Below are 10,936 nucleotides of genomic sequence, written 5' to 3'. Positions count from 1 at the left end.
TTTCAACACACACAACTTTTAAAAACCTTTAAGAAGGTTGAAAAACTTTTTCAGCATAGTATAATGTCTAATGTAGCAACAAGAACAATAAATTGACTTAATTTCACCCCAAAGAATAGACAGTGCCTGAAACATCATTGTATTCTCTTTGTGAAAGCTGCAGTTTGAATAAAAATCGCTTGAGGGCGTTAGTGTACTCATTCCATATTAATGAAGCCATTTCCAAATATGGCAGCATTGGCCAAGCCATTTCCAAATATGGCAGCATTGGCCAAGCCATTTCCAAATATGGCAGCTGCCATTTTGTTTGTCCCACTGCAACATTTTCGTCTTTTTCAAGCACAAATTTAACGATCTATGGGTGGTTTTCGATGATTTACAACATAAAGGAGAACATAAGCAGGTGATAGTTATTTTGCAAGTCCAGTACTAGTTTCAGAAGTTCTTTTATTTCAAGGAACAGGAAGTCAGGCCATGACCTCCGCTTTTTACTCCACACTTCACCAGAAGATTGAAGAGTATTTTCCTACACGTTGTATCAAGATTCATAACAAGGACAAACCTTGGATGACGCCTGAAATTAAATCACTTATATCTGAACGCCAGAAAGCCTTCAACAATGACAAGACCAGTACATGGAAAATCTTGAGAAACAAAATACAACAAACGATCAAGAATGCCAGACAAACGTTCTACAGCAACAGAGTGCAGAATCTTAAAAAGCTAGACCCAGCTAACTGGCATAAAGAAATAAAGTCAATGGCCAACATGAGGAAAACCAATGCTACAATCAACGTGGAAGGAATTCCTGCCAACAACACCAAGGCTATTGCAGACATCATCAACAACACACTGAGCAATATAACATGTTCTTTGCCACCCCTGGACACCAGACAATTACCAGCCTTCCTCCCTGCAAGACAACCCCCCGAAGTAAAGGTGTGGGAGATGTACCACAAACTCCAACACGTTCGAGTCCGTAAGGCAGCCGGCCCTGACAACATTACAGGCAGACTGATCAAGGAGTTCGCTTACGAACTTAGTCACCCACTCACAATGATCCTGAATACTTCTCTGGCGGAGGGGTGTGTTCCTCGGGAATGGCACGAAGCAAACGTGATACCACTTCCTAAAACAAACCCACCAACTTTGAGTGATCTCAGACCCATCTCACTGACCTCCCTACTGTCTAAAACATGTGAGAGCTTTATTGCCAAGTGGATTCTTGCTGACATTACCCCACACGTTGACCCCAGGCAATTCGGAGGTATCCCTGGAAGATCAACAACTCACTGCCTTGTTGACATCTTAAATCAACTTTCCAAAACCTCAGACCAAAGAGACACTATAAGTAGTCTGGTTCTGACGGATTTTGCGAAAGCATTCGACCGGATAGATCATACAACCGCGATTTTGAGTCTGATAGAACTGGGATGCCGACCTTCTCTTCTTCCATGGCTGAGTGACTTCCTGACTGGGAGAAAGCAACGTACCGCCTACAAGGGTTCATTATCAGAATGGAGGACACTGACATGTGGCCTGCCTCAAGGCACCGTCCTCGCACCTATAGTCTTCGTCGCTGTCATCAACAGTGCAGCGAGCGACGCACGATCAGACCACTGGAAATTTGTGGATGATCTGAACATGATGGAAAGTAGACAGATTAGACAGCAATCAAACCTGCAACAAGACCTAGATGCCCTTGACGTATGGACAAGTAAAAGTCACATGCAATTGCACCCAAAGAAATGTAAAGTAATGCATTTTTTCTTCAGACGAACACCTCCCCCTCTCCCTTCACTCCAACTAGCCGGCCACACCCTCCAGGAAGTAACTGTAGCAAGATTATTGGGAGTGTGGTTGCAAAGTAACTTGAAGTGGGACAGTCATGTAACCCACATGGTTAAACAAAGCGGCAAACGCCTATTCATCCTAAGACGGTTGAAGATGTTCAGAGTTCCCGAACTTGACCTAGTCACCATCTACACTTGCTACGTGCGCCCCATCTGTGAGTATGCTGTCCCAGTTTGGAATCCTGGACTTAATAAAAACCAATCATCCCGTCTAGAGACCATTCAACGCCGTGCTTGCCGCATCATTCTGGGTAAGAAGTACACTCACTACTCAGAAGCCCTCACTCAACTCGGACTACCCACCCTTGAATCCAGGAGGGAACAACTATGCAAGAAGTTCGGACTGAAACTCCTGAAATCGGCTTTCAGAGACTGGCTTCCCCAATCCCGGGGTGAAGTGAGTGGACGGCTAACGCGGACTAGCCACAAACTGAACACTATTTACTCACGAACTGAGCGCTACCGCAACAGTCCGATACCCTACATCACCACTGTATTGAATAAGGAATTGTGACCGTTAACACGAATATCTTGTTGTTGATTTTAATGTTGATATAGTATATTATATGATAGATTTTAAAGATTCCTTGCTAATTTTAATGATTTTTAACCGCAATAATTGTTATGTAAACTTACTACGATGGTGTGCCCTTGAAATATTATACTTTTAAAATGGTTGTAAAGTCCGGAATCAATTCAGCCGCGGCTGCCATTTCTTGACTTGTATTATGCAATAAACCAGTATTATTATTTTCAACTGAACCAAAGTTTGTTTCAAGTCCAGCAACTTGCGTTAACGTTACCGTAACGTTACAGGGATTTTTTTTTATTTTTTATTTTTTTTTGAAATTGGGAAAAATAGAAGCGGCGATTCCGAGAACCAACAAATTAAATTGGTATGGCCTAATGGATGTAAAAATTAGTATTTTAATGGATGTAAAAAAGAAATAAAAAAGGTGAAAAAATACCTCCCCGAATTCGAACCGGGTGCATTAGTTTACAATGCGTAAATTTTACCACTGCGCCAATGCGACCATGTTGAAGAAATGCCTGTTTTAGAAGGTATACAAATGTTTGGCATGAATAGAACAGGTCCGTTCATCACAACGGCCACTACTCTGGCCTCGGCAAAATGCAAAAAAGCGTATTTAGGGATATGAAGTCGACGGACGGTGGTTTCAGATCGGAACATTTTTAAAATATTGCAAATTTAAAATCACAGTCCGCAGACTTGATACCCCAAAATGTGCTGTTTTTAAAGACAACGGATAAAGGTCACCCCGCGGATAAAGGTGAACTAGCGTTACATACATTGTACCAATATGTCTTTTATTCCCGTATTCAATCGCCTGTGCAAAGGAATGAAATAGAACAGGTAAAGTAAATAAAAAGATATAGAGGCGGTCCTTCATAACACCTTTTCTCGTCCATCAAAAGTCCTACATGTTCAAATACATTTATTATTATGACATTTAAGATGTTATGCGATAAAATGACGATTATATTCGACATTTTATCCCACTTGGAAATGTTCACCCTTGCCGGAGGTTGAAAAAAAATTCTTACCTTTTTTTTATCAAGCCAAACTCAATGCAAGCGCTGATGTCAAACATAGAATTTACTTGCTGTGGCCTTATATATATAACTAGAGTTCGGGGACCTCATACCTCCATGAAATATTTATTGCTTTTTTGTGGATGGTATGTATGTTTATGGTCGGTTGTATTTGAGAGTAATGGTTATAAATGTTATGGGAAAGAAGTGGTGTATTCATTTAATGACACAGAGAATGTCCATCTGATAAGTAATTATTAAAATGTGACACTTAATTGTGTAATGTGTGTTTAAGAGGTCGACGGCATATGGTAGCGTGGCGTTCCTGAAGCGTGATGTTTGGCATTTAAACTGTCTAAGGTTGTCAGCATTATGAGGTTATACTATGTGCCTCAGAGCGGTGTGGTGGGAGGAAGTTGGGAAAGTTAGAAAGAAGAAGGGATTTGGCAAACTTTAGTCCGAGATCTTTACGTCTTACCTGCAGTAGTATGCAATTTATAGAAATTAATAGTTGATTAGCATTTATAATGAGGATCTCCTACTATTACAATGTGTTCCACAATAGGACCTTGATAAATGTAAGATATGTTATATATGGAAGGTGGAACATGTACAGATATCATTCATGCAAATAAGGGCCTAATTTGCATAATCAATGCAAAGTGTGATAATTACAATGCATCTTAGTTTTTCATACTGCCACATATCTATGATGTTAATATTGTTAAGGGCAGCTTTACTTATTGACCTGAAGGCACATACAAAATGTACAGACATAGAATTACAAAATGTAGGTACAGTGAAGTTTTAGTTTGAACTTACTGCTGGCTGCTTATTTTTCAAACCACAGTTGAAGGGCTTGTTTGGATTCAGAGCCCTGCTTCACTTATGCCCAGACTGTCATTAAGGTCTCATTGATGTATTACTCCGCGAGTGGGTACCCTAAAAGAGATCCGAGCCAAAAATGAACAGCTACACGGACGCATGTTTTTAGCGGTGAGAAATTCCCTTTTAGCCAGCGGAACTGATCTCAAAAGTTAGATTGGTGAAAGCTTATTTGTAACTGAAGAAATTAGCAGGTAAAGTTTTGCAGCCGCGCGCTAGGTCGGAGGTACACAGTCGTGGGTTCTGAGTGGTGTGGTTGTACAATAGCAGCGAAAAAGTGCCTTTTGTGGGGATTGACTAATCGTAGTTTGTAATTGCTATAAAAAAAGTTCCTACGTATAGTTTACGTTGCCAATTTTTTCCCACGATATAGGGTAAATGTGCTCAACATAGAATGAAAAATCTGCTGAAATTTCACGTAGCTTCATTATAAACGCGCCCATTTAAACCACGAATTATAACATAGAAGTCAATGGGAAGAAGAAAATCATCAATGAGACCTTGATCACAGCAGCTGCCTGGCCGCAACTGCCAACTGTTAGCTGCTGTCTACATGGCCCACGGGTGATAAATTACCTGACCTACATACGTCACCGGGACATGCCTGTTCCAATATTTCGCAGATATAGGGGTGATTTCTGATATTATTACATCGATTATAACGACAGATACGGCTCCCCAAATCTCATCGATTCGAGCTTTCATCACACCCCACCAACACAACAAGTATGAAACCAATCCATCCAGCCGTTCTTGAGTAATCATCTACACAGACAGAGACACATAACAGAAAATATAACCTCCATTCCATGACATTTCATGGAGGTAATTATGCTTTAGAATGTGTAAAAAGACAACTTCAACAGTATACTGTAGCGTTATACTAGTACCGTAAATTGTACACTTCTTGTAAACTTCTGTCACAGAATAGATATCTTTTAGGTGTATAGGCTAATCTCGAACCAGATCCACGGTGCGTAATGTATAGTATCAAACTTCCCGTAGGTGCCCGTTTGACTCCCTTGGCCGGCTACACTCCTTGGCCAGCTTTGATGCTATCTTATGACACCGTAGGATCTGCTTGGAGATTAGTATAGGCGACAGGAAGGGCGATAAAATTTGATAACATGCTCAAGAATTTTTCGCAATATGCCTACGCAAAATCATAAGACTCTAAGAAACTACTATTAAGGCGTGCCATGTTGAAGTTTAAAGACGGTGACTCTTACATCCTGTTGTTGGTTAGGGTGAGACGTCTGAGTTCAGCAAGGTTAGGGCTGAGGCTAATTAAGAACAGTTATTTCAAGAACCCGAGGTCGTGAAGTCAGAAACGTTTAGATAACTATCAGCTTTGTATGATCGCAGATGGTGGGGTGAAACTTTCTTACGATTTTTGGGTGCTATGTTGTTTTTACTTTCGTAAAGAAGCTTTTATTGTCTGTCTGTCTGTTTGTCTGTCTCTCTCTCCCTCTCTCTCTGTGTCTGTTTACAAGATAACCTGAGAATGCCTACTAGATGGAATGTCTTGAATAATATTTAGTGTGTGAATTGACAGATAAGAGACAAACAATCATGTCATCTCCAAAATTTTATTTATCAAGGCTCGAAGTAGCAGTAGTGTTATTCTCCTCTCACATCACTTCTTCAATGCCCGGTAGATCCATACAAGCGTACAAATCATGGAACACAATCTCAGATTAACGACACATTAAAACAGGCTGGTATATCGAAGTAGTTGTTGGGAACTTCTATTTCTGTCCGTGGGTTTAGCAGACACCGGTGTTGTCGAAGTAGCCGCTGCACTCCAGGTTCTGACAGAAGAGGCACTGTTCCCTGTTGGTGTGTTCCGGACAGCACAGGCACACCTGTACAACACAGCACAAAAGTTGCATGTGTACCGAGTTTGAAGTTCCTGTCTTTTAGCACAATTTAGCCTTACTAAAATCGCACTCCTAGCGACCAGCCCTACAATTGCCGCCGCCCTAGGAGGGGGTCATTAACCCCAGCCAGCTAGAGATTGTGTAAAGACAGGCTAAGCACAATTGAGATATAGATTTTTTTCACCAAGAATGAAAATTAAGCCCTATTATAGTTTGTATACCAATACGCTGGTCTTCATCAAAGTTACCTGCAGGCAAAAATGATGAAAGTTGATAAATTCCTTCTTGAAGTATCTTAAGCTTTTTTCAAAGTTTGCAAACAAAACGCCCCCTACAGTTTTAAAGAAAGCTGATAGTGGGCCCAAACCTACGTCACATCTTTACGGCCACAAGAGCTATACACTTACCAAAGATTGCACACACAGCTTGCCCAGAACATGAGATATCAAATCCGCACACATACAAACACACCCACACACATACATACATTATACACACAACAGTCAACACGCACATAGACACAGGCACACATACACATATGCACATGCAAACACGTACACACACACACACACACACACACACACACACACACACACACACACACACACAAACACACACAATCACACACCCCTAGTGTCACACATACACATTGGAGACCAATCTGCAACAAAAAACAGTCTTACCATGAAGAATGTGTCGGTGACGTGTCGGCGGGGACACTCGCTGTACTGGTCGTTCTGTCCTCCACAGAACACCAGGTACTCACAGCCGGCAGGGTTGGACACGGCGTACATGCGCTGGGGGTCCGCGTCAGCGCTACAGGCTCCAGAGATCAGCTGGCGTTTAGCGGCTGCAACTGGAGCCGTAAATACGTGGCCATATTTAATGGGGGTTCACACGTGCGTATATATTCAAGTCCGCATGAGGTCCGTGTGGAATTCTTAGCCTCTACAAGGCTCTAAAAATAGTAGAAATCAGACAAATATAGACACATGACATGCCAGAGGACTTAGCTGTCCGAGTAGTATGGTTTGCAACCAATTAATTTCGAAGGCATGTTATCTGGCTACATTTGTCCAATTTCCATTATTTTTTCGACGACCTGTGCAGCCTGGTAGAGGCTAAGAATTCCATACGGACCTCATACGGACTTGAATATATACGCACGTGTGAACCCACTTTCAGGTCACGGGGTTCACACGTGCGTACAACCGTAAACTTTTCAAGTAAAGGGTAAACGAGTATCTTTCTTCAGAATCCATTACTGTAGCCCAAAACGTATGAGTGGCTCCTCGAGCCTTGTTTTGTGGTAAACTTTAAGTAAAAATATACAATGTATATTTAAGTACGTATGACATTCGTATGGAAGTCTTAGCCTCTACCAGGCTCCATAGGTCGTTCGAAAAATAGTAGAAATTGGGCGAATATAGACAGATAACATGCCAGCTGGGTCGCAAACCAATACTAGCATATTATACATCTACATTTGTCCAATTTCTACGTTACCGTGACCTGTGGACTCTAGTAGAGGCTAATGACTCCATACGGACCTCATACGGATTTGAATATATATGCACGTGCGGATTCAAAAAACTGTAATGCACATTATTGTAGTCATTCTCCCTCTAAAGAAAACTGCTGAAGAAGACGTTTGTCACGGTGACCGTCATACCTGCATCCGTACTTCCGGACAGGATAGGAGCGCCCTCTGACAGCTTCTGCACGCGGTGCAGGGGCAGGTTGGGATAGAAGCTGCGCAGGCGCGCGTCGGTGAGGACGCTGCGGTCCAGGTTCTGCTCGACCACCGCCCACTTGTTGTCCACCACCACGGTCTCCCAGTCTCCGATCAGCCCGTTACGCTGCGTCTAACAAGCGAAGGGAAAACCTACTATGAAATGTTTAGCTGACCTATAGATAGTACTTAGCGGTGCGTAGGTGAAACATTTAAAGGCCGAAAGAAAGTTTCGGTGTTTATACTGACCAGTGACCACGCTTCGGCTTAAAGCCCCATCATGTAACATTTTGCTCCCAGCTTTGAAAATACTCATGTGAATGACTTTTCCATCTCTTTTCATCGCAGTTGCACCATTGTTTCGTATTTCTGTGCAAAAACAAGCTGCACTTTCAGAAACCATCTTAAAACAGAATCCTGACGTAAGTACACAGAAACACATAGTGTACTCCTAGGGTAGGCTAATTAGAAAGAAAATTGTATATTAACCGCTTACATACCCCAGATGCTGTGCTGTAGTAGTAAATGATATTACCATGACTTGGTCTAAGACGGCGCCCGAGGTTTATGATTTATTTCGCAATCTCTTATTCCGGCATAGATGGACCTTTATGGTAGTTCAAGACAAGAGTTAGCAAAGGTACGGTATCAGGTAGCCTGGTTACCAAACCCCAGCCCGATCTCAAGTATCTATCGTGCAGGGGTCTGGCCGGATGGCATAGGCCGGCTTCTCAATTTTGCCCCTTATAGTGGGCAAAAAAGTCCACCAATAGAACAGCAGCATGATCAGCAGGAGGTAATCACACCCCTACCATGATTGGTTAAAGACCCCCAACTTTATTTTTTGAATCTATAACAGTGACCACTAAGTACCTGATTCGCTACTGTGATAGCCTGCTGACCAACTGTGGTGTGTTGTAGCTGGCTACCTGTGGTGTGAGTGGTCATAAATCCTAAGTTCTCCTCCCTCTGATCAAGGGCCTTCGAGAACCTTTCTACAGCCATCCTGCCAGACCCCAACATGAAAGATATTTGAGGTTGGGGTATGGTATCCAGGCTAGATATAAGGGAACTCCAACTTACCATGACTTGGTCCATGCCTTGCTCCAGAGTCTGTGAGTCCGGTTCTGCGCCATGTTCTGAGGTGGGGATGAGGAAACACAAGCCGCGCTCAGGGAAACAGTACACGGTCTGGTCCTGGGGAACGGACAAACGATATTGATGATATTTGTTTTATTGGTATACATATAAGACAAGACACAGTGGTAAATGCACTCTAACAAAGCTAATGTTAACATTACCACTAGGACATTTGAAAATAAAATAAACAAAGGACAAAACAATGTGAGATCAAATAAGATAGTAGTACAGCAGTGGGGTGACGGATCCAACAAATAAATATATATACATACAAGATTTTAAAGGAAAATGTTCAATCAATTTGAAAACGTTTGGTCTGGAGTATGTATGTCTGTGTAAGATGCATAATATGGGTATTTGTTTCTGTTGGTAAAGTGGGTGAACCCCTGAGTAAAAGTTGAGTTAAGGCTGGGTCAGACGAAGCTTTCAAAATTAAGGGTTAAGCCTAAAAGGTCTTGAAGATTGCAGAGAAGGGATTTTCTAATTTGGTTGTAGTTAGGGCGGTAGAATAAATAGTGGACAACGCTTTCACATCGGGAGCCACAGCTATTGATGATATTGAATGTTGATATTATGTAGACCGACTACTCTCTCATGATCGCAGCCAGGGGCTAAATTGCGTGGAGCTTACAATAGGCGGGGCTAAATTGCAAAGGTCTGGAGCGAGCTGCCATTCGGCGCCACTCAGGTGACTTCAATACGACAGTAATGGCCATAGGTGCGGCCTCAACCGCATAACGTGCACAATGCCCTTGCTCAACCAGGAAATAGTCCCAACATTATTTCTCCTAGTAACGACAAAAACTCAGCTTTTCGGTCCTAATCAGAGAGTAGAAACTCTCCCCTGTCACATCTACCTCAAAACTGCCAAAATTTCGACCCATTTTTCCAAGAAAAAAATCTTGAAGTTTTACACCAGGAACTAGATTCAAACACCATCAATTTGCATGGCGGATGGCTGGCGAATCCCCGTAACAAGCGACGAGACATAAAAGACTCACGAGTTGGAGGTTGGTGAGCACGGCGATGTGGTGGCGATCGTTGTGTGCGGGGACTTCAACCAACTGGTACTTCCCTTCCGTCTGGATGGTTTCCCGGAACTGGACGCCCTTTTCCTGGACGCGCACGTTGTAGTACTGTACGTAGGAACACAAAACATTTTTTTATTTTATTTTTTATTTTTATTAAAAACAACAACAACAACAACAGTACATTTGTCAACAACTAGGACTAGAGTTTGTACAGTCGAGTACCATTGCACATGGAGGGATAACATATACTGGTGTGTCTGGACGAATTACATGCAGTACATGGGTAGTGCAACAGTTAGAAGAGACAAATACGTATAGTACATCTGGGGAACCTTAAGGAATATGTACAGTCTGTTACTACATTATGATCAAAAATGGAGAAGTCTAACAGTAGGTGCAGTTCATGCCAAACTATCAATAGAAAATTTGTACAATCAATCTACATTGGCTGTCAGTCTATCATGGAATATCCGTTCTTCGAAGTCCTTTTCAAAGACATTAAAGAGGCTAGTAATGCACAGGTGTGGGTCTTTTCTATGCCAGATCCAAGTTTTAAAGATTGTCCATTTAGCAATAGTAACAGTAAAGGTTCTATTTTTCTGGTCTTTAGCAGTTATTAAATGATCAATTTTTCCAAATAAATTTCCTGCAAAGTAATTTTTATGTTGGGCAAGGGTACAAATGTGTTAACTAATTCCCAGAAATTACACAGTCTTTCACATTTAAAGAACATATGCTCATAATCTTCTATGCTTCCACTGCTACATAGTGTACATGTTGCATCATATATGTGTCCCGTTTCATCTTTGATACCCCATTTGTGCAGATTGTGTGCACATGGTAATATTCGGTGTAATAGTT

The 10,936-nt window shown here is 41.9% G+C and overlaps 1 protein-coding gene across 1 annotated transcript in view; it reads right to left on the bottom strand.

Moving 5' to 3' along the window:
* Nucleotides 1-5,862: 5,862 nt before the first annotated feature.
* Nucleotides 5,863-10,936, bottom strand: part of LOC118431150 — an 8,214-nt gene continuing 3,140 nt past the window's right edge. Inside the window, exons 3-7 of the mRNA XM_035842268.1 lie at nt 10,046-10,180; nt 8,988-9,101; nt 7,845-8,037; nt 6,856-7,028; nt 5,863-6,157 (exon numbers count right to left, since the gene is read on the bottom strand). Of these exons, the coding sequence (XP_035698161.1) occupies nt 6,059-6,157; nt 6,856-7,028; nt 7,845-8,037; nt 8,988-9,101; nt 10,046-10,180 (714 nt within the window). The 3' untranslated portion in view covers nt 5,863-6,058. The remainder of the gene's footprint in view (nt 6,158-6,855; nt 7,029-7,844; nt 8,038-8,987; nt 9,102-10,045; nt 10,181-10,936) is intronic.

Source organism: Branchiostoma floridae, chromosome 14 (genome assembly GCF_000003815.2).
Source record: "Branchiostoma floridae strain S238N-H82 chromosome 14, Bfl_VNyyK, whole genome shotgun sequence".
NCBI classification, from domain to species: Eukaryota; Metazoa; Chordata; class Leptocardii; order Amphioxiformes; family Branchiostomatidae; genus Branchiostoma; species Branchiostoma floridae.
This window is presented reverse-complemented; position numbering and strand designations above follow the sequence as displayed.